Below are 24,889 nucleotides of genomic sequence, written 5' to 3'. Positions count from 1 at the left end.
CTGCATTGCCCTCCAGGAAACCTGGTTCCCGGCAATGTGGACCCCTGCGTGGCTACAAGGGATAATACAAGAACCGTAGCGAATGTAATAGAATGCCAGGTGGAGTTTTCGTTTATGCCCTGAACTCAGTATCTAGTGAACCTGTGCCCCTTCAAACTCCTCTTGAAGCTGTGGCTGTCGGGATACAGACGATGCAGGAAATAACTGTCTGCAACATATATCTCCCTCCAGATAGTGCGGTACCCCTGAACTTATTGGCTGCACTGATTGAACAACTGCCTAGACCTTTCCTACTTTGGGAGATTTTAACGCCAATAACTCCTTGTGGGATAGCACCATGCTTACTGGCCGTGACAGAGATGTTGAAAATTTACTGTCCCAACTCGACCTCTGCCTTTTAAATACTGAGGCCGCCACACATTTCAGTGTGGCTCATGGTACTTACTCGACCATTGATTTATCAATTTGCAGCCCAGGACTTTCTCCAGTCTGTCCACTGTAGAGCACATGATGACCTGTTTGGTAGTGACCACTTCCCCATCTTCCTGTCACTGCCGCAGCATCAGGCCCACAGATGCCTGCCCAGACAGGCTTTAAACAAGGCAGACTGGGTAGCCTTCACCTCTGCTGTCACCATTGAATCTCCCCCACGTGATGCCATCAATTTTGTGATTGAGCAGTTCACTGCAACGATAATTTGTGCAGCGGAAAATGCGATCCCTCGTCCTCTAGGATGCCACCAGTGTAAGACTGTTGCAGAGGCATGTAAAGAGCGTCAGTGAGCTCTAGAGTGACATAAGCGGCACCCTTCCCTAGAGCACCTAATAGCCTTTAGGCAGCTCCGTGCCCATGTTCGCCTGCTTATAAAACAACGGAAAAAGGAGTGTTGGGAGAGGTACGTGTCGACCATTGGGTGCCATACGTCACCTTCCAAGTCTGGGCGAAGATCAGACATCTTTTTAGGTACCAGACCCCAGCAGGTGTCCATGGCATTATCATCAGTGGCGTGCTCTCTGCCGACGCAAACGTGATTGCTGAGAACTATGCTCGAGCCTCTTGTGTAGGAGAACTACCCTCCAGCCTTTCGCACCCTCAAATGGCAGATGGAAAGGAAAGTCCTCTCATTCACTACACGCCACAGCGAACCCTCAGTGTCCTTGCACATTGCCCTGACACAGGTCCTGGGCCGGATCAGATCCACACTCAGATGATTAAACATCTATTGTCTGACTACAAGCGACATATGCTCGTCATCTTCAATCGGATCTGGTGGGATGGCGTCTTTCCATCGCAATGGCGGGAGGCACCATCATTCCGGTGTTAAAACCTGGTAAAAACCCACTTGATGTGGATAGCTAGCCCATCAGCCTCACCAGTGTTCTCTGTAAGCTGCTGGAACATATGGTGTGTTGGCGGTTGGGTTGGGTCCTGCAGTCACTGGCCTACTGGCTCCATCTCAAGGCAGCTTCTACCAGGGTCACTCTACCACTGATAATCTTGTGTCCCTTGTGTCTGCCATCCGAACAGCCTTTTCCAGACCCCAACATCTGGTTGCCATCTTTTTTGACTTGCATAAAGCATGTGACACGACCTGGCGACATCATATCCTTGCCACATTGCACGAGTGGGCTATCTGGGGCCTGCTCCGTATTTTCTGTGTCCAAGTTGGTGTCTCCCATAGTTCCCCCGTATTCAGGAAAATGGTGTTCCGCAGGGTTCGGTATTGAGTGTATCTCTATTTTTTTGTGGTCATCAACAGCCTAGCAGCAGCTGTAGGGCCGTCGATCTCACTTTCTCTGTGTACGGATGAATTCTGCATTTCGTATTGCTCCTCCAGTACTGGTCTTGCTGAGCGGCGCCTACAGGGAGCCATTCACAATGTGCAGTCACGTGTTCTAGCCCATGGCTTCCAGTTTTCAGCTGCGAAGTCGTGTGTCATGCACTTCTGTCGGCATGGTACTGTTCATCTGGAACCAGAACTTTATCTTATGACGGTTCACTCACTGTAGTGGAGACATATTGATTCTTAGGACTGGTTTTTGATGCCCGATTGACTTGGCTACCTCACCTTTGTCAGCTTAAGCGGGAGTGCACCTCAATGCTCTCCGCTGCCTGAGCAACACCAACTGGGGTGCAGATCGTTCTACACTGCTGCAGCTCTACAGAGCCCTTGTTCAATCCCGCCTTGACTATGGGAGTGTCGTTTATGGTTTGGTGGCACACTCAATGTTGCCTTTCCTCGACCCAGTGGTCGACTGTGGCATTCGCTTAGCGACGGGAGCTTTTAGAACGAGTCCGGTGACCAGCGTTCTGGCGGAGGCCGGAGTCCTTCCATTGCGGATCCGACATGCATAACTGCTCGCCAGTTATGTTGCACACATTCGTAGTTCTCCTGAACATCCGGATTACTTTCTCCTTTTCCCACCCACAGCAATTCATCTCCCACATCAGCGGCCCAGGTCAGGACTTGCAATGGCAGTTCGTGTGTGATCCCTTCTCTCTGAACTGGAGTCCTTCCCTTTACCACCTCTACTTGAGGCCCATTCACTTACACCTGCATGGTGTACACCTCGGCGGTAGCTTTGTCTGGACCTTTTGCATAGCCCTAAGGACTCCGTGAACCCCGCCGCTCTCCGCTGTCACTTCCTCTCGATTCTTGACGTCTTCTGGGGCTCTGAAATTGTTTACACCGACAGCTCGGTGGCTGATGGTAATGTTGACTTCGCCTACGTCCACAGAGGTGATGTTGAACAGCATTCCTTGCCCGCTGGCTGCAGTGTATTCACTACAGACCTTGTGGCCATATCTCGTGCACATCAGTACATCTGTTCCTTTTCTGGTGAGTCGTTTCTTCTCTATTCTGACACCCTGAGCAGCTTACAAGCTATCGACCAGTGCTACCCTCACCATTCTTTGGTAGCGAACATCCAGGAGTCCATGTCTGCCCTGGAATGGTGCAGTCATTCAGTGGTATTTGTGTGGACCCCAGGACACGTCGGAATCCCAGGCAACGAACTTGCTGACAGGCTGACCAAACATGCTCCTGGAGATGGGCATCTTTGAAACTGACCTGTGTTTTGTCTTATGTCGCAAGGTTTTTCGGCTTTGGGAGAGGGAGTGGCATAACAGTATGAACAACAGACTCTGTGTCATTAAGGAGACTGAGAATGTGTGGAAGTCTTCCCTGTGGCCCTCTTGCAGGGAATAAGTTGTCCTTTGCCAACTCCGCATTTTCCATACATGGCTCACACATGGTTACCTCCTCCGTCACAAGCACCCACCTCAGTGTCGCTGTGGCTCCCAAATGACAGTCGTCCACCTCTTGCTGGACTGCCCACTTTTAGCTGCTCTGTGGCAGACTTTTAACTTTCCCAGTACTCTACCTTCAGTGTTGGGCGACAATGCCTCAACAGCAGCTGTAGTTTTATGTTTTATTCGTGAAGGTGGGTTTTATCATTTGATCTGAGTTTTAGTGCATGTCCTTTGTGCCTCTGTGTCCTCCACCCTAGGACTTTTAGGGTGGAGGTTTTAATGTGTTGCAGAGTGTCTGGCTTCTCCTGTTTTTATTCTCAAGGTCAGCCAGCCGTGGTAATCTGCTTTCTTGTTTCTGATCTCCTCTCCCTGTTCCTCCGCTCTATGTGGTTTTCTTGTCCTGTTTTGCCCATTGTAGTGTTTGTTGTCCTTTTGTTGTTCTTCTGGTTCTTCCTTTCTCCTGTTATTGTGCTGTTCATCTTCTTTATTTTCTTGTTTCTCTTGGATAATTGTTCTACCGAGAACAAGGGACTAATGACCTTGCAGTTTGGTCCCTCCCCCCATCCCCCCTTTTAAATCAACCAACCAACTGGGATGGTGCCTTTGAAAAGGCACGGCTGACTTCCTTCCCTTATCTGAAAGGGCTGATGACCTCATTGTTTGGTCCCATCCCCCAAACCAACCAACCAACTTCACTGCCTTCAATGCAGACTTATACGTGACCTTGCGGGCACTGAAACAACTGAGATGTTTTGCAGCTGCTAAGTAAAAGCTAATTCTTTCTAATGTACACATTTTTCATGCTCCACCAGCACTCAGACATTGTCAGTTCAGAGTCATGACAAAACAAGAGGTAAGGCAAAGGTGAGAAAAGACTGATACCATCCTTCAAAGTGAAATGTACCTGTACAAACTGAAATTGTGATGTGGCTGTGTAGGCTTTCCTGGCATAAGAATTTTTGATATTCTTCTTGGGTTTACTGCCAGATCTTACAATCAACTTGACACAATATTTCAGCAGTCCGCCACCTCACGGCGTTCTGCAACAAAAACATTACACTGCAGTCTTGTTTGAAAGTGGTTATTACATTTGTGTATGCCTCTAACTGTAAAAAAATAAAAATTTACATTTGTGTAGGCCTCTAACTGTTGAAAAAGAGAGAGAGAGAGAGAGAGAGAGAGAGAGGAGAAGAAGAGAGTGCCTCATAGAGGCAGCTGTCGATCTGCCCGGCCATTAGTGAGGCTCTGGGCTTTGTGGCACGTGAAACACCCTGGTGCTGTCACATGTGCTTACTGGCGAGAGTGGCTCTTGCAGAGGCATCTACCTTCTCACTGAAATGCTTCACTTCATTTATCTTGAAGAGTATTCATTGACACTGAGAGGAAATGGTTGTAAGAAAACACATAATGGAAAGGAGGATTGTGACATTGGTGAGAACGGGAGTAGTCGCAGGGGCTAAACGAAGAATTGTAGATGGTACAGTCGACCGATCTGGGTGTGGCAAATGTCGCGTCTGTCACACCGATAGAAGGAAGCAACACTCACATTTATTTCTGCAGCGGAATCTTCCACTGATGTGTGAAAGTCATGAAATATTACTGTCAGTACAGTATATGTTAGGTGCATGTGTTTGGTATGCTTACATACTGACAACCCTCTCCATGGCTGAAGACCTACCTAGATGTCTAGATGACCACAGCAACTGTTTAGCACGCAATCTAATACCATGTGAATTGTCGGGCCTTTTACCTAAAGAGCTGGCGAGAGGAAGTAGGTCAGTTCTGACCGCACGGTTGAGCCCCCAATTGTTATTGAGTTGCCAGCCACCCACATGCACATATTTTAGAATTTTTAATCAGCCAGTTTTTGTTCCCTTAACTACCGTCTTGCGTTGGGATTGGTACAGTTTTCCTCAACTTTAGGAGACACCAGTGTGAAATGGGACGCTAATTGACCACCCACCACAGTAACAGCGAATTGGATATTTTGAATGTCACAGTTTAGTGTGTTGTAAGTACATTTTTCAAAACAGTTGATGGATTTTAATATATGATTACATAACTGGACAATTTATTTTGCTAGTGACAACCACACTTACGTGTTGACCTATCAAAAAATTCTGAAGGTAACTATGAATACATGTTTCCGGAGAAACTGTGTCTACATCTACATCTGTACTCTGCAAACCACCAGTTATTATGGATTCTTTCTGTTCCATTCACATACGGAGTGTGGGAAGAAAGCTCGTTTGGGTGCCACTGTGCGTGCAGCAATTATTCTACTCTTATTCTCATGATCCCTACGTGAGCGATATGTAGGGGTCTGTAGTATATTTCTAGAGTAATCATTTAAAGCCACTTCTTGAAACTTTGTCAAAAGACTTTCTCGTGATAGTTTACATCTATCTTAAAGAGTCTTCCAGTTCATTTCCTTCAGTATCTCTCTTGCATGGATTAAACAAACATGTGACCATTCGTCTGCCCTTCTCTGTATACATTCAATCCCTCGTTAGTCGTGTATGGTACAGGTCCTACGCACCTGAGCAGTACTCTAGAACCGGCTGCACAAGTGATTTGTAAGCAATCTCCTATGTAGATTTACTACACTTCCAGCAATAAACCGAAGTCTACCACCTGCTTTATCCCTGACTGAAGCTATGTGATCATTCCACTTCATATCCGTTCATATGGTTGCATTCAGTTATTTTTATGTGTTGGCCGATTCCAAAAGTGACTCGCTGATATGATAGGCAAAGGATACTATGTTTTTTGTTTTGTGAAGTCCACAGTTTTACATTTTTGAACATTTAAAGCAAGTTGCCAATCTTTGCACCACTTTGACATCTTATCCAGATCTGACTGAATATTTATGCAGCTCCTTTCAGATAGTATTTCATTATAGATAACTGCATCGTCTGCAAAAGCCTTATTTTACTGTTAATATTGTCTGCAAGTTCATTAATATACAACATGAACAGCAAGGGTCCTAACACACTTCCCTGGGGCACACCCAAAGTTATTTCTAAATCTGACAATGACTCTCCATCCAAGATAACATGTTGCATTCTACCTACCAAAAAAAACGTCATTTGAGTCACAAATTTCACTTGATACTCCATATGATCATACTTTTGGATGTAAATGTATGTGTGATATTGCATCAAATCCTTTTTGGAAATCAAGAGATACAGCATCTACTTGATTGCCTTGATCAAACAGCTCTCAGTATGTTGTGCGAAAAAAGTGCGAGTTGGGTTTCACAAGATTGGTGTTTTTGAAATCTGTGCTGGTTGTTATTGAGGAGGTCTTTCTGTTAAAGATACCTCATGTTTGAGCTCAGAATATTTCTAAGATTCTACAACACATCGGTGTCAAGGATATTGGACGATAGTTTTGTGGATCACTTCTGCTACCCTTCTTGGGTATGACCTGTGCCTTTCTCCAAGAACTGGGCATGAGTTTTTGTTTGAGGTATCTACGATAGATTACAGCTACAAGGTGGGCTAATTCAGCCATGAATTCAATATAGAATGTGACAGGGATTCCATTGGGTCCTGGAGCTGTTTCTCAACAACACTGACTTATTTCATTCATCTTTTCGATGGTACAAGAATGAAATTGGGATAATTCTTCTTTGTAAAGAAACATTTGAAACTGGAGCTATGCATTTCAATGTTTGTTTTGCTACCCTCAATTGACCAGACACTAACTTTGGCCCCACCAACAGCTTTTACATATTACCAGAATTTCTTTGGGTTCTGTGAAAGATCACTTGGCAATATGGTAATCATTGAAGGTATCATCCATTGCTCTCTTGGCAGCCAAATGTATTTCATTCAGCATCTCTCTATCTATAGCCCTATGCTTTGTTTTACATCTATTATGCAGTAATCTGTGCTTCTTTAGAAGTTTAATTACAGTGTCTGTATACCATGGAGGGTTCCCTTCCATTATGAACTGTTCTATTGGGTATGTATGTACCCAGTGCATGGTCAACTATTTTTTTTTAAAAACTTGAATCAGAGTTCCTGTACATGCTCCTACCCTGTGCTGAAAGTTTCAGGTTCCGCATTTAGATATTACACTACTGGTTTTTTATCCAGCTTACTGAACGTATATTTCTTTCTGCTTGTTTTAGTTGTCCTTTGTACTTTGGTAATCATTGTTGCCACAACCATGTCATGGTCACTGATACTGGTTTCAGTGTGGACAACCTCAAACAGGTCATGTCTATTTGTTGCCATTAGATCCAATATATTTCCATCATGAGTGGGATTCCTAACTGTATGTTCTAGGTAGTTTTCAGAGAATGCATTTATTAAAGTTTCACAGGATGTCTTATCACACCCACCACTAACAAAACTTCAGTTTTCCCAATGAATTGTTGGATGATTAAAGTTTTCACCAATGATTAAAGTATGTTGGGGAACTTACATACAGGTAAACAGTGGTTTTCTCTAAAGTTTTCAGTTTAATCAGGAGATGAGTCTGGTGGGCGATAGAAGGATCCATTTATTTTATGCCCACCCCTGATACTTAGTCTTGCTCAAACAATCCCACATGCAGGCGGATTTGAGTTTCTTCTCTACTGTGCAAATACACCACCTCTATACCCATTTGGCTATCTTTTTGATATACACTTAACTTTTCCCCAAAAATTGCACTGCTATCAATTTCAGGTTTCAACCAGCTTTCTGTACTTAATATTACGTGAGCTTCACTGCTTTTCATGAGCACTTCAAACTCTGGCACTTTGTTGCAAATGCTTCAGCAGTTTACCATTAGGATTTTAATACCCACACTTGTGGGAGGCATTTATTTCAATCTTACACTTATATTTATCGGTTTCCTACAGCAGTAGTTATCTGGATCGGTTGGAGAGCGACCTAATCTAAAAAAGTCTTGTGTGCACCCCCATACACAGTCAGCTACCTGAGTGGCAGCCTCTGATGTGCAGTGCACACCTGACCCATTTTGGGGGACGCAACAGTTCTCAAACATATGGCGCAAGTCCAGGAAGTTGCAGCCTAACTTGTCACAGAACTTTTGAAGTCTCTGGTTCAGTCCTTCCAGTTGACTCAGAACCAAAGTGCCACAAACAGTTCTGGGGACAATTTTGCAAATTGTGATCTTCATTGAAACTCCATGCACAAGGCTGGTCACCTCGCACCTGCTGTCCTTTCCTGGCCCTTGCTGCCAATTCCCTAAGATGTATCATCATTCGTTATACATTTGAACTGTCAACAATGAATAGACCCCTATCCTTTTGTGTTTGCCTCCTCCTGATTCCAGACAAAACAGATTTCCCCATAACAGATGAAGTGAGTCCCACTGGCTCAGTTCAGTTTCAGTGAAAGACAGCATCTCAGACTTGTTAAGTTAGGAGGATTGGTACAACATCCTGAGTCCTCCCTGGTCCCTGTCCACCTGTCACCGAGATCTATTGTTAACATCCCACTCACAGTCAAGTGGAGAAGTAATGACAGATCCTGTACCTTCTGCAGAGGAAACGGGATCCATGGGAGAGGATAGTACTTAAGGTAACTCAGGTGTAGGTATCACAGGTACATGACTCTCTGGAGCTTTTCCAACACACCAATTCACAGCAACTACCAATCGTTTGACAGTAGTCGGGATGATGTCCAGCTGTGTACGAACTTTAATCAACTCGTCCTGTGTTCGAGAACAGCATTCACGGTGGGGCTACATTTTGGCTGGTGCAACATATTACAAGGCAGTGAACAAATAACTTTAAATGAAGCCCGCTGATTATCTTTTAACCTGTCAAGCTAAAAAGTTGCTAATTCCGTATAAGAATTGTAGCAAATAACGAAACGAGATTTCCATTAAGATAACCCAAAAATCTGCAGTAAAAACTGCTAGTTTCCTAGAACATTTTGAGGTTAATTATAGTTGTTAGCAAACTCAAAAACCTGAAGTAATTTGCAATAAATGCAGATAATATATAGTGCTGCTCCTCTTTGAGGGAAAACTAGATGTAACACAATATGTTAGTCAGAAAATCTGCTATAGTAACTAAATCACAAACAAACAATTGCTTGTAGATTATGCATATAACAGTGGTAGCCTCCAAAAATTCTCAAAAATGCACATTTATTTGCATTGCCATGCAATGAAGTTCAGGGGTAATGTACTCTTTGGCAGAAAACACAAACATTGATTTGCTACGAAACAAATTATATATCCAAAAAATCCCGTACCACTAACTTAATGGAAATAGTTTTTTAAGTGTCTGAAAATACTCAAAAAAACTATTTCTCGCATAATTATACATTGAAATTAGAGAATGATTGTTTTGAACAAGGACAGTCTTTCTGTGCACAACAATTTTGAAAGATCACAGTTAAACTTAAGCCTACAGTTAACGATAAGAGTAAGAGTTTACCGCGGGACACGTGAATGTTCGAAATTTCATACACTCAGTGAAAGATTATCCAGAAACAGTAAAATATGCAAATCCGGAACTTCAAATCGACACATAACCTTGTACACGATGTCTCACACAAAGGAAAATTCCTAAGTCAGTGTATATATATAAATAAATTCCATAGATTGGAATGACTCCTTACCTTCTCCCTTAAAACCCACATCATTTTGTCTTCCCCTCCACTTCCCTCTTTCCTGATGAAGCATCCAGAGATTGCGAAAGCTTGAAATTTGTGTGTGTGTGTTTTTTTATTGTGTCTATCTACCAGCGCTTTCCCTTTTGGTAAGTCACTGCATCTTTGTTTATATGTGTCACTGCATCTTTGTTTATATGTGCGTATTGCATGAATTTTTAACTTAGCTGATTCTGTGCCCACTTCTAAACTGGTTTGCAAGAACAACATTGCAGCATGAGTTATCTTGATCAAAATTGCTAAAATGTGCAGCACCAATGAAGTATGTCTTCTGCCTGTCGCAGCTAAGAATCTTTGGAGCAATTCCATTTGTGAGAACAGACATTGTTCAAACTGCGAGGAGCTTGCATTAATAGCTAGTAAGGATGCCACCGACTATGCTGTTAAGCACACCAAATTTGACATCATCATTATCTCATGTAGAATGTGCTTTTATCATCGTGAGTTGGAATTTACATTCAGTAATTGAACGAGCAGGTAACAGGTTTCTTCAGTTCAGTTAAACAGTCTGCACAGTGGTGCTTGTCGAAACAGTAGCTTATCATAGTGGACTATAATTGATGAGTGCTAGTTTCATGAGAAGTACGCCATAAAAATCCAAAAACAGTGGCATAATTATGGCAAAGATGTTATGCGCTATAACACAATGTAACGTGACATTAATAAATTTAAGATACCTGTACACTGTAGAGTTTTCTCGCAGAGTTGCTCTAGTTTGAAATCTCTCTGAGAAGTTTGGAAGAGAGAAGGCTCTGGAGGGCTCTGTTGCGGATGTAGCTGGAAGCCTTAAAGAGTGACAAAGCCAGGCTATAGCATACAGTACAATGTACACAGTGTTCCTATTCTGTAACGAGCAGTCTCAATCTCTTCATTGTGCGAAATGGATTTCGCACTCTGCGAATGTGTCGTAGATGAAGTTTGGAGATTTGAAAATGGTGTGATGAGCTGACTAGGACAAACAATTACTGGTCAGATTGGGTATTAAAAACTTAAGCATTGGGAACTATTAAAGAATCCAGAGAAATAAATGTTGGAGAAGTAAGCAAAAACACAACAATCTGTGGTGCAAATGAATTCTGAAGTGAGGAAAATGAACCAGAAAAAGAGTGGGGTTGGCTGTGATGAAGCTAAGAACAACACATGAAATTTTTTGATGTTTATATTTTCATAAGTATAATGCTGTTATCGACTGCAACTCAAATGATGGAGCTGCCTTTGGTCATGTCATTTATGTATAGTTTTTCTAGCTTTATATGTTCAACAGACTCACTTTTAGGTTTACTACTGCAGCACAGTAGGCCAATAAATGTGTTATTACTCGGGGAGGTGAACCGGAACTGGTTACCTGGCTACAGTGACAGCACTGTTGTGTTTACGACTGAGAAGTGGGTAGGGGAGGCAGTGACAGTAAACGCTCCAGTGGAGCACCGTCATGTGCTTCACGTCTGTGGATGTCACCGAATGAAGTGTCCATTTATAACGAGAGTGGGGACAGAATGTACAGTACATGTTGATTGCTCAATGCTTTGCTGGCAATATCTCTAAAACTACCTCACCCGGTGAAAGCTGAATTCATTTGTCATTGGCTGACGATGATAATGGGTGACGCTTTGTTTGAATCGATACTGACTGATTTTATTACATTTTCAGTTTCATCATCAATTAATGTATCTCACCCGCAGTTGTCATCACACACTTTTTTGGTGTGATATGTAGCCTTTCTAGTGTCACTAAAGAAAAAGCGAATGTCAACAGCAACAATAACAGACTGACTGCATAGTCTAATGGTTAGTGTTTGTGGCTAGTAATGCTGAGGTCTCATGTTTGGTTTAAGGTGGAAAGGTGTGGAAGGAGGTTCCCTCAGCTGTGTGAGTCCAAGCAAAAAGCTACTCGAATATAAAAGTGGCAAAATTGACACATGAGTAACCAAAGCAGCAGTAAGCTTGAAAGGCTTGCAGTAAGATAGGTGGCACACAATGTTTATTTATTAGGAGCAAAAGCATCAGCTGTTACGTTTAGGGTTAGAGAGCAAGATGCTTGACTGATAACTACTAACTGTTTTAATTCTAATGCTTCACTCTTTCTGCAAGTACCACACCCCACAGTGTGGGACGCACAAATAACTATTTGAGATAAATCTCTGTGAAATATCTATGAATATTGGACTGTTAAATTCATTGTGATCGAATTATAAATTTACTGCGTGACAGTTAATCTCAGCCTAGCACTTTTTCATCTGACCAAAAATGTGTAAGAAAGCACTTTGTGTCAAAAGAAAGTTCATTCAGGGAAATGAGATGGAAATTTTGGAAAGTACTTACCTTCAGGAAACGAAATGTTTACTATTTGTTACACACACACACACACACACACACACACACACACACACACAAATGTAAATGCAAAGACATTATCCTAGCTTTTTAAACTATTAGTACTTTCTTCTGGAAGGAGAGAATAGGTTGGAGAGTTTAAAAGAGAGAGCAGATCGCTCAGATGTGGAGAGATAAAGAATCATCTATGGTGAGGATAAGGATGGACAAAGATCACATCTTGGTTCTCAATGACATGCCTTCCCTTTTTACCTTCACCATTCCTCAACCTATCCTTCTCTCACCCACTACCCCCCTCCCCCTGAAAGCTTGGATAGTGTCTTCACTTTTACTTTTATGTGTTTCTGTCAACAGTACTACACATTTTGCCTCCCGAAGGTAAATCTAGGCAACGATCCTTTTCATAATTTATAAGAAACCCCTTCACCTGTTTTAAGATTCCGCCCCCCCCCCCCCCCCACCCCGCTCTCTCTCTCTCTCTCTCTCTCTCTCTCTCTCTCTCTCTCTCTGTGTGTGTGTGTGTGTGTGTGTGTGTGTGTGTGTGTGTGTGTGTGAGAGAGAGAGAGAGAGAGAGAGAGAGAGAGAGACATTAAAAAATGAAAACCTTAAGAGCCCCAGTTTTTTACTTGACAGTTGAATTTTAAACCAAGCAGTCAGTCAAGAGTGGCAGAGAAACATTAAATTATCCACAGTAATCATGGTCAAGCTCTGTGATGGTGGATGAAATAACAATAATACAACAGACAGCCAATTTTTCTATATCTTTCAGTTGGTTGTCAGTTGCTTCCCAACATATGTCAACAGGATGCATGTTAGTAATATTTAGGTGAACTGTCAAAGACAGACTCACGGTTCCTCTGTCACAGTCATATTACTGAAGATATAAATGTATTACACCAACTGAAAATGGGCAAAAGCCTAAAATGCATCCTGGCATAAAGGAAAATCCAGGATGGAATATTACAGTATTATGAAAAAGGCAGTTGCTATTCACCATACAGTGCTGATGCTGAGTTGCAGATAGGCACAATGAAATGATTGTTGGAAAGTGAGCTTTCGGCCGACAGGGCCTTCGTCAAAGTTAGACAACACACACACACACACACACACACACACACACACACACACACACACACATGACCACAGTCCTTGGCAGCTGAAGCTGGACTGCGAGCAGCAGCACGATGGGAGAGGCAAATCGGTGGTGGGAAATGGGGGAGGCTAGGGCGAGAGGGGGAGGGATAGCAGGGTAGGGGTAGGGGATGGTATGCTCCCAAAAGCAGCACTTTACCATCCCCAACCCCTACCCTGCTATCCCTCTCCCTCCCTGGCCCATCCTCCTCCTTACCGCCACCAGCTGGTTGTGTCTTGCAGCATGCACTGCTGCTCACAGTGTGGCTTCAGCTGCCAGGGACTGTGGACCTGTGTGTGTGTGTGTGTGTGTGTGTGTGTGTGTGTGTGTGTGTTTTTGTAATTTCGACAAAGGCCTTGTTAACTGAAAGAGCTCACTTTCTGACCGTCTTTCTGTTGTGGCTATCTGTGACTCACCCTCTCCACTATATGGTAACAACTACCCTTTTCTTAATATTGCAAGATGAAAGAAACATGTGTAGATGCTGATTTTTTTCAATTAATGGCACAGGAACACTCTAACTTTAATTGTTTATCGTAATGTTTTGTAGTATAAGGTTCAGACCCTTAGTAGCGGTCCTCAGAGCTACTCGCTAATTGTGCCGATCCCATTCTGCCAGGTGCTGATACTGGAACGTCGCAGCCGCCTCAGACAAGCTCTGGGGGAACTCCCACCTCCCAGTGCCACCGTAGGGGCCAATTCGTCTGTAGAGAGTGACGATACAGGGCAAACGGACGTCACCGTTGACGCGGCGGACGATGGCTCTCCGGCAGAAGAGACGACAGCTGACGACACTCTTGCAGTTGCCGAGGCAGAAGCAGGAGGTGACACAGAGAGCGCCTCCGTGGACGACAAAGAGCCCGATTCGGAGGGCACTGGTTCGCCAAACACTTTGAGGAGAAGGAGACTGGCGTTCTTCCAAAGTCGTCAGGTGAGCAGTGTACTGCCAAGGAGAGAGTGCAGCTCACAGCTGGAAAGAGTGTAACTCTCCTCTTTCCTACTCTGTTGCATAGGGCACTGTTGGTGGCATCTACACCCTATATTAGTGGTGGTTTGGTGCAACATAACCCATCTCCTCCCACATGCCATCATCCGTGCTTCCCACGTCTATCTAACTCTGTTCCACAATTGGCCAATCATAATTAGTAGTTCTGGGCCATTTTCATGCACACATTAGTGGTCACCAAGTTTCCCTTGCAAGGACTCGCACTATAGGCTGAGCCTAGGGATCTGCAAATGTTAAATATTGTCCTGAACTAGTAGATAAGTTCAGTTTTTCTATTTAGCCCAATAGCAATTCACGAGATCATTTTAAGAATGATCGCTGTATTGAAAATAGAGGCTGTAATTGACAACAAGTAATTACAGATCACTAAACATTGTGTTTGTCGTTATAATTGTTCTCTCTATATGAAGTTGAAGCTACATTTTGATTTAGAAAAGTCCTGTACACCACAACACATAATGAAACAGTGGAAACTCCAGATTGGAATATCATGATATAAGGAAAAACTACATGGGTACTCACCTTAAAGATGACATGTTGAGTTCGAGAAAAGAACAAAGAAAAGACAATTATACATTAGCTTTCAGTGAAAGTCAATTTCAGAGAAGGCAAAAACACACACACACACTCTCTCTCCCCCCCCCTCCCTCTCTCTCTCTCTCTCTCTCTCTCTCTCTCTCTCTCCCCCCCTCCCTCTCCCCCCCCCTTACTCACTCACTCATTCACACAAGCAAGCACACTATATACCAATGCCTCTTCTTTAGTCTTTTTCTTCTTCTTGTTTATCCCGGCTTCTAGAGATCTCTTGTGAAGAGACACGATTCAACAAGTTCTGTAGTGGTGTAGGACTGTCAGTGAAGTTACACAACAGTTAATAATTTAACTTTTAAAACTGCTGGTTTATTGGCATTTATGAAAAGAAAAATACTCTCATGCGGTCAGCAAACTTTGTGTAACACTTGTGTGTGTGTGTGTGTGTGTGTGTGTGTGTGTGTGTGTGTGTGTGTGTGTGTGTGTGTAATGGGACTTACTATGTCACAAATTGTTCTAATGAATTAATTAAGCTGCTTTACAGTGTTGCTAGGCAATGTAATCAACAAGGTGATTCGTGTCTCAATTAAAACTGGACCTCAATATTTGAATAAACTTTTGGTTCATTTTTTTGTCAAAATCGGCACTTGTCTCAAAATTGATGTCCAACTTCGTGCATTAAGTCCAAACACATTTGCAACTATTGTACACGATTTACTGGACAGCTCGATAGTGCACTGACGTGTACTGCATTTCAAATCGAGTGGCCAGGTTTCAGTTTCCCCTAATGGGCTAAACGACTTTTTGTAATAATGTGATGTGTCTATCTCATGTAAAGTTTAAATGAACTGAATTTACTCTCCATTCAGGTCAAGATGACAAAATAAAATTCACCACATAGGTCAGCGAATTGTACACGTGCACTTTTTGCACTGTAAGTGATAACTCGTCTCAGAGTAAAAACCGCACATAAATTCACCCTTTTTTATGCATACAAAATTCAAAAAACCTTTATGTTAAACAAATAAATTATGGCATGTAATTACTAATGAAACATTTCCGATGCTGAATAAACTTTAAGAACTTGTATTTCATAATCAATAAAATTTTATTGCCTGAGAGAAATTATTAGTTTGTTAAAAGGGATTCAGATTACATTCAACTCGTGTCTGGACGATGACGTCACGAATTGACATTTGCTCGGAATGAATGAAATACCTGTACTGAAAAAATACTGTCCGTTGAGAAATTTACTGACTTTTATAACAAATTTTGTGCCCCTTGCATTGCCACAACACCTCACACACGCATGACTGCCATCTTCGGCAGCTTGGACATGAATGAATGAATGAATGAATGACTCAATCAATGAATAATAATAATGATGATGATGATGATGGCGGTGTTGGTGGTGGCGGCGGCGGCAGCGGCCTCCATGCATCTGCAACTTGTGAGCAGTGCCTATTGGCTGTGTCCGATTCAAATATTATGCCCAGTGCACGCACGGCTCAAGAAACTTAAGGCTAGTTGTGAAACATTATCAGCAGGCAGACATTGTTTTCTGTCAGAGGTTCGATATGGGGCCAAACGAAAGAACAAACTTAAAGAATGGGGCAAAATGTGGCAGATATACCGATGAGGCAAAACATGATGACCTCTGTCCACCGCGAGACTGAATGGCATCAGGTGGTGGTGTGCAGTGTGGTGCAACAGGGCGAGTATATAAGCAGAGCACAGACAAACAGGAAATTGTTGTAGCTGTAATGCAGGGCACAAATGAAAAAAGCCCCTGGCTTAAGAAATTTTGACGAAGGCCAACAATATTATGAGAAGGAAAGATTCCACTCACCATATAGCGGAGATGCTGAGTCGCAGATAGGCACAACAAAGACTGTCACAAATAAACTTGGGGCCAGCAAGGCCTTCATCTTGAATAGACGAGACACACACACACACACACACACACACACACACACACACAAACACAAACACATATGACTGCAGGCTCTGGCAACTGAAGCCACATTGCAAGCAGCAGCATCAGTGCATGATGGGAGTGGTGACTGAGTGGCAGTAAGGGAGAGGCTGAGGCAAGGAGGGATAGGGATAGCAGTGTAGAGAGGGGGGGGGGGGGGAGACAGTGAAATGCTGCTGGGGAGTGTGTAGGGATGCGGCAGGGAGATGATAGGGCAGCTATTTGCAGTTGGGAGGTTAGACGGATGGCAGGGGAGCGGTGGGGGCAGGGTAGGGGTAACAGAAAAGGAGAGACTTAAAAAGACTGAGTGTGATGGGGGAATGAGGGCTTTGTAGTGCCGGAATGGGAACAGGGAAAGGGCTGGAAGGGTGAGGACAATGACTAATGAAGTTTGAGGCCAGGAGGGATACGGGAAAGTTCCCATGTGCTTATTTCAGAAAAGCTGGTGTTGCTGGGAAGGATCTATATGGCACAGACTCTGAAACAGTCATTGAAATGAAGGATGTCGTGTTAGACAGCATGCTAGCAACAGTGTTGTCCACTTGGGCTCACATAGAATGCAGCATAGTGGTTGCAATTTAGCTTGTAGATCACGACTCGTTTCACAGTGAGCCCTGCTTTTGATGGGATGGGTGATGTTTGTGACTGGACTGGAGTAGGTAGTGGTGGGAGGATGGAACAGGTCTTGCATCGAGATCTGTTACAGGGGTATGAGCCATGAGGTAAGGAGTTGGGAGCAGGGGTTGTGTGGGGATGGATGAGTATATTGTGCAGGTTCGGTGGTATGCGGAATACCACTGCAGGGGGGTTGGGGGGGGGGGGGGGAAGGATAGTGGGCAGGAACATTTCTCATTTCAGGGCAAGACGAGAGGTAGTCGAAACCCTAGTCCAAGTTGCCATGACCACCTATGTCCTCGCCTGAAATTACTCCTCCTTTGAAGACATTACCTACAAACAAATCTAGGGTCCGGCTATGAGCACCTGCATGGCACCATGCTATGCCAACCTATTCATAAACCATCTAGAGGAATTCTTAAACATCCATCATCCTAAACACCTCACTTGGTTCAGATTCATTGATGGTACCTTTGCGATCTGGATCGAGTGTGAGGCCACTCTCTCCACATTCCTCCATAACCTCAACAACCCATCTGCTTCACCTGTTCCTACTCAACACAAGAAGCCACCTTTTTAGATGTTGATCTCCACCTCAAAGATGGCTGCATCAGTACCTCCATCCATATCAAACCTACTAATCACCAGCAATACCTTCACTTCGACAACTGCCACCCGTTCCATACCAAGAAGTCCCTTCCATACAGCCTAGCCACCTGTGGTCGTTGCTTCTGCAGTGACAAGAGGTCCCTCTCGATATATACTGAGGGTCTCACCGAAGCCTTCACAGACACTAATTACCCTTCCAACCTTGTTAAAAAAAAAATCTCCTGTGGCTTATCTTTCCAGTCTCCCTCCACCTCCCAAAGACTCACTGTCTGGCCACAGAGGAGCATTCCCCTTGTAACTGTGCCACACAGGACTGAAGCAACTGAAGTACATTCTCCGCCTTCCCCCTGCGGGTACAGGGGTTAGAATAGGCCCGAGGTATTCCTGCCTGTCATAAGAGGCGATTAAAAGGAGTTTCAAATGTTTCGGACTTTATGTGATGGTCCCCTGTAGGGTTTGACCTCCGTTCTTCAAAATTTTCCTGAAGCGCGAGACAATTGGGGAAGGGCGCCTTACATGGTGCAGCGTGTCCATCATGCATTGAGATCTTTAGCCCACTTTCTCGTTGTCGCATTGCAGTCCCGCCCATTCTCCATCTCGTGGGCGAGGACACCTTCCTGGGTGTGTTTTCCACTGTGCACTATGCAGTGTCGCTTTCTGCGTCGACGATGACCATGGGCTTCTTTGCACCTGACACCCAGCACGATAGCCAGTTCGTTGTGGTGGGGCCACCATGTACCCTGTTGGTTGTAGCCCCCTCACCACACAGGGATCGCTCTGCTGATGCCTGCACCAGTAACTCCTCATGTATGGCAAGGGGTAGATGCCCATCCCCTGGGGCATCGGGATTCCCGGCAATGGCCGTCCTGCCAGGTGGCCTTCGCTGCAGCTGCGTGGTGCCCTGGGAAGGGCCCCTGGTTGGAGTGGGTGGCATCTAGGTGGACGACACGTGATGAAGCATAGTCCATCGTCTCTTGCTGGTGGGGAAACACCAGCAGTCCCTAAGTGATCATGAGCTCAATTCAATGCACAGAAGTACGACCCCAAATCATTCCCCTCCCTGGCTACACCATGGCAGCAACATCAGGCTAAGGATGGCAGCGGATCTTATTTGCCTCGCTACCTTGTATGTTCGAGAGCTGATAGGGAATCTTTCGTGACGATGAAGCCTTAGTTTTTTGTTGAGCATTTAGAGGACAAGTTTGGGGAGGTGGAGGGCTTGTCCAAAATGAAATCTGGGTCAGTCTTGATCAAAACAGCTTCCTCTGCCCAGTCATGGACGTTACTTGCTTGTGACAAGCTGGGGGATGTTTCTGTAACCATCACGCCCCATAAGAGCTTAAATATGGTCCAGGGTATCATATTTCACAGGGACCTTCTTTTGCAGTCTTACGATGAGTTGCGCACCAATTTAGAGCGGCGAGGTGTACATTTCGTCTGGCGTGTCCACCAGCGTCCGTTCCCCACCTCCCATCTGTGTCATCTGCGGAGTGCGCCATTCACCTTGCTTGCCAGACTGCAGGATTCTCCAGATAGAAAGGAAAATCATGGAGCACAAGACCCTGGACCAACTGACCTATACTGAGGCTAAGAGAAAATTTGAATGCCTGCATCCTGTGCGTATGACATCGTCTTACGCAACGCCTACAACAATTCTGGCACCATCAGTTCCGCTAACCCAAGTCACCTCTCAGAGACGGAAGACTACACCTGCCCCCTTGATGGTTGGGGGCATTTCCCTCCCTGTTGCTCCTGCACCATCTACTTTGGGAGCAACACCTCCCCCAACCATCTGGGACATCCGTCACCACTTCTAAGCCGGAGAAGCGTAAGTCTTCTTCAGCTTCTCTCGCTAGGAAGGGGTCCCTTGGGTCACCCCCTTCCCAGCTTTCTGCTAGTGGGAAAGATGACACCCGCCAGTGGCTGAAGAGCCTAAAAGCAGTTGGTCGTATGGCTTCATGCTCATCATCAGTACCGGAGAAGACTGAGCAAGTGAAGTCCACTCAACCAGGGAAACCCAAGGAGCAGCGAGAGAAATCCAAAAAGAAAACACCGAAGACCAAGGAAATTGCAGTGGCACCCACACCACCGCTACCTACAGGCTCTGTGTTTGAGGATGGGGTGGAGATTTTGGCATCTGCTGAGAACCTAGATCTAACCAGGCCCTCAGACAAAATGGATATAGACTACTCAGGCAAAAAGTTGGTGGCAGCATGTGACCCTGAAGCTTAAACTGCCTCATTAATTGTTCCATGCCTTCCCAGTCTCATGATGATGTCATCCTACAGTGGAATTGCGGCAGTTTTTTCCACCTAATGGCTGAGCTACGGCAACTGTTAAGCCTTACACCTGCTATCTGCATTGCCCTCCAGGAAACCTGGTTCCCGGCGATGTGGACTCCTGCCCTCCGGGGCTATAAGGGATATTACAGGAAGCGTAGCGACTATAATTGAGTGTCAGGTGGAGTTTGCATTAATGTCCTAAATTCAGTATGTAGTGAACATTTGCCCCTTCAAACCCATTTTGAAGCTGTGGCTGTCAGAATAAGGACGACATAGGAAATAACTGTCTGCAATGTATGTCTTCCTCCAGATGGTGCAGTACGCCGGAATGTATTAGCTGCACTGATTGATCAACTCCCTAAACCTTTCCTACTTTTGGGAGATTTTAATGCCCATAACCCCTTGTGGGTTGGTACCATGCTTACTGGCCGAGACAGAGATGTCGAAACTTTACTGTCTCAGTTCGACCTCTGCCTCTTAAACACTGGGGCTGCCACACATTTCAGTGTGGCTCATGGTAGTTACTCAACCATTGATTTATCAATTTCCAGCCCAAGACTTTTCCCCATCTTCCTGTCATTGCCCCAGCATCAGGCCCACGGACGCCTGCCCACATGGGCTTTAAACAAGGCAGACAGGGAAACTTTCACCTCTGCTGTCACCGTTGAATCTCCCCCACATGGTAACATTGATGTGATGGTTGAACAAGTGACTGCAACAATTGTTTCTGCAGCAGAAAACGCGATCCCTCGCTCTTTAGGGTGCTCGAGGCGTAAAGCAGTCCCTTGGGGGTCGCCGCAAGTCACTGAAGCAATTAAGGAGCGTCGGTGAGCTCTACAGCGGCACCCTTCCCTGGAGCACTTCATAGCCTTTTTAGACAGCTCCTTGCCTGTGTTCGCTATCTTATCAAATGACGGGAGGACGACGGTTCAATCCCGCGTCCGGCCATCCTGATTTAGGTTTTCCGTGATTTCCCTAAATCGCTCCAGGCAAATGCCGAGATGGTTCTTCTGAAAGGGCACGGCCGACTTCCTTCCCTGTCCTTCCCTACTCCGATGAGACCGATGACCTCGCTGTTTGGTCTCTTCCCTCAAAACCAACCAACCAAATGACGGGAACAGGAGTGTTGGGAGAGATACGTCTTGACCATTGGGTGCCATACGTCACCTTCCCAAGTCCGGGCAAAGATTAAACGTCTTTTCGGGTACCAGGCCCCAACAGGTGCCCCGGCGTTACCATGAATGGCGTGTTATCTACCAACACAAACGCAATTGACGAGCACTTTGCTCGAGCCTCTGCGTCGGAGAAATAACCCCCAGCCTTTCAGGCATTCAAACGGCAGCTGAAAGGGAATGTTCTCTCATTCACTACATATTGCAGTGAAATCCTATAACATCCCATTTACAGAGTGGGAGCTCCTCAGTGCCCTTGCACATTGCCCCGACACAGCTCCTGGGCCTGATCGGATCCACAGCCAGATGATTAAACATCTCTCAGCTGACTGCAAGCGACATCTCCTCCTCATCTTCAACCGGATCTGGTGAGATTGTGTCTTTCCATCGCAATGGCGGGAGACCACCATCATTCCGGTCCTCCAACCCGCTAAAAACCCACTCAATGTGGAAAGCTATCGGCCCATCAGCCTCACCAGTGTTCTATGTAAGCTGTTGGAACGTATGGTATGTCGGCGATTGGGTTGGGTCCTGGAGTCACATGGTCTGCTGGCACCATGTCAGGGCGGCTTCCCCCAGTGTCGCTCTACCACTGATAATCTTGTGTCCCTTGTGTCTGCCACCCGAACAACCTTTTCCAGACAGCAATACCTGGTTCCGACTTTTTTGAATTGCGTAATGCATACAACACGACCTAGTGACATCATATCCTTGCCGCATTGTATGAGTGGGGTCTCCTGGGCCCTCTCCCGGTTTTTATCCAAAACTTACTGTGGCTCCGTACTTTCCTTGTCCAAGATGGTGCCTCCCATAGTTCCATCCATATCCATGAGAATGGCGTCCTGCAGGGCTCTGTATTGAGTATGTGTCTATTTTTAGTGGCCATTAATGGTCTAGCAGCAGCTGTCAGGCCCTCCATCTCACCTTCTCTGGATGCAGACAACTTCTGCATTTCGTACTGCTGCTCCAGTACTGGTGTTGCTGAGCGGCGCCTACAGTGAGCCATGCACAACACAAAGCGCAGTCACGTGCCCTAGCCTATGGCTTCCAGTTTTCAGCTGCGAATTCGTGTGTCATGCACTTCTGGCGGCGTGGTACTGTTCATCCAGAACCAGAACTTTACGTGAATGATGCTTCACTCACTGTAGTGGAGACATATCGATTCTTAGGACTGGTTTTCGATGCCCCATTGACTTGGCTACCTCACCTTCGTCAGCTTAAGCGGGAGTGCTAACAGCACTTCAATGCCCTCCGTTGCCTGAGCAACACCAATTGGGCTGCAGATCGCTCTACACTGCTGCAGCTCTACAGAGCCCTTGTCCTATACCGAATTGACTATGAGAGTGTAGTTTATGGTTCAGCAGTGCCTTCAGGGTTGCATTTACTCGACCCTGTGCACCACTGTGGGGTTTGACTAGTGACAGGAGCTTTTTGGGTGAGTCCGGTGACCAGTGTACTGGTGGAAGCTGGTGCCCCTCCATTGCAGATCAGACTTGTGCAACTGCTCGCCAGTTATGCAGCACATATTCGTAGTTCCCCTGAGCATCCAAATTACCGTGTCCTTTTCCCTTCCATGGCTGTCCATCTCCTGCATCGGCGGCCCAGATCGGGGCTAACGATTGAGGTTCGCGTGCGGTCCCTACTCTCCGAACTGGAGTCCTTCCCTTTACCACCTCTACTTGCGGTCCGTTCATGTACGCCTCCATGGTGTACACCTCGGCCGCAGCTTCGTCTGGACTGTTCACGTTGCCCTATGGACTCTATTAACCCTGCAGCTCTCCGCTGTCACGTCCTCTCGATTCTTAACGTGTTTCGGGGCTCTGTAGTGGTTTACACCAAAAGCTCAATGGCTGAGGGTCACACTGGCTTTGCCTATGTGCATGGCGGCCATGTTGAAGAGCATTCCTTACCCGATGGGTGAGTGTGTTCACTGCAGAGTTGGTGGCCATTTCTCGTGCACTTCAATATCTCCGTTCATGTCCTGGGCAATCTTTTCTTTTATGTACTGACTCTCTGAGCAGCCTGAAAACTATTGACCAGTGCTACCCTGGTCATCCTTTGGTAGTGTACATCCAGGAGTCTATCTATGCCCTTGAATGGTCCAGTCGTTCAGTGGTGTTTCTCTGGACCCCTGGTCATGTCGGAATCCCAGGAAATGAACTAGCTGACAGGCTGGCCAAACAGGCTACACGCAAACCACTTCTGGAGATGGGCATCCCTGCAACTGACCTGTGTTCGTTATTGTGCCGCAAGGTTTTTCAGCTTTGGGAGACGGCATGGCAAAATCTCAGTACGCACAACAAACTGCGAGCCATTAAGTGGATCACGAATGTGTGGAAGTCCTCGATGAGGACATCTCGCAGGGACTCTGTGGTTCTCTGCAGGCTCCACATTGGCCATGCATGGGCGACCCACGGCTACCTCCTGTGCCGTGAAGACCCACCTCAGTGTCGGTGCAGTGCCCAGTTGACAGTGGCCCTTATTCTTCTGCTATGTCCTTCTTAGGCTGCCCTGAGACTTCATCTTCGGTTGCCAGACTCGTTATCATTGATTTTAGCAGACAACGCCTCATCGGCTGATTTGGTTTTACGTTTCATCCGTGAGGGTAGGTTTTATCATTTCGATCTGAGTTTTAGTGCCTGTCCTTTGTCCCTCTGTGTCCTCCACCCTAGTGCTTTTAGGGTGAAGGTTTTAATGTGTTGCAGGGTGCTTGGCTTTTCCTTTTTATTTTCGTAGTCGGCCAGCCACTGTAATCTGCTTCCTTGTTTCACTCTCTTCTAATTTGTTCTTGCATCTCTCTGTTGTTCTCTTGTCCTCTTTTGTTCCTTTTAGTATTCGTTGCTTTTCCTTCATTCTTGTGGTCTTTCCTTTCCTTCCATTTTGTGTTATACATCTTGTCTATTTTATTCTCACACTTGTGGCATTGTTTGGTTAGGAACAAGGGACCAGTGACCTCGTAGTTTTGTCCCTTTCCCCCCTCTTTTAAACCAACCAACTAACCTACATTCTCCGCCATGATTTTAAGTACCTTTCGTCATGCCCTGAAATGAGAAATGTCCTTCCCACCCTCCCACAGTGGTATTCCACCATCCACTGAACCTACACAATAAACTTGCTCGTCCCTACAAAATCCCCACTCCCAAACTCTTACCTCATGGCTCTGCCCCTGTAATAGATCTAGAAGCAAGACATGTCCCATAAATCCTCCCACCACCACCTGCTCGAGTCTGGTCACAAACATCACCTATCCTCTCAAATGTGGGGCTACTTGTGAAACCAGTCATGTGATCTACGACTAAGATGCAACCACTGTGCTGCATTCTTTGTGGGCATTGCAACCA

The 24,889-nt window shown here is 45.4% G+C and overlaps 1 protein-coding gene across 2 annotated transcripts in view; it reads left to right on the top strand.

Annotated features, from left to right (window-relative positions):
* LOC124552470 (transmembrane and ubiquitin-like domain-containing protein 1) overlaps window positions 1-24,889 on the top strand; it is a 58,133-nt gene that overhangs the window by 13,318 nt on the left and 19,926 nt on the right. For both annotated transcript variants that reach the window (XM_047126746.1, XM_047126745.1), the window contains exon 3: window positions 13,978-14,289. In XM_047126746.1, the coding sequence (XP_046982702.1) occupies window positions 13,978-14,289 (312 nt within the window). The remainder of the gene's footprint in view (window positions 1-13,977; window positions 14,290-24,889) is intronic.

This window comes from Schistocerca americana, chromosome 10 (assembly GCF_021461395.2).
Source record: "Schistocerca americana isolate TAMUIC-IGC-003095 chromosome 10, iqSchAmer2.1, whole genome shotgun sequence".
In the NCBI taxonomy this organism is placed as follows: Eukaryota; Metazoa; Arthropoda; class Insecta; order Orthoptera; family Acrididae; genus Schistocerca; species Schistocerca americana.
Note: the sequence above shows the minus strand (reverse complement) of the source record. Positions and strands in the feature narration are given on the sequence as shown.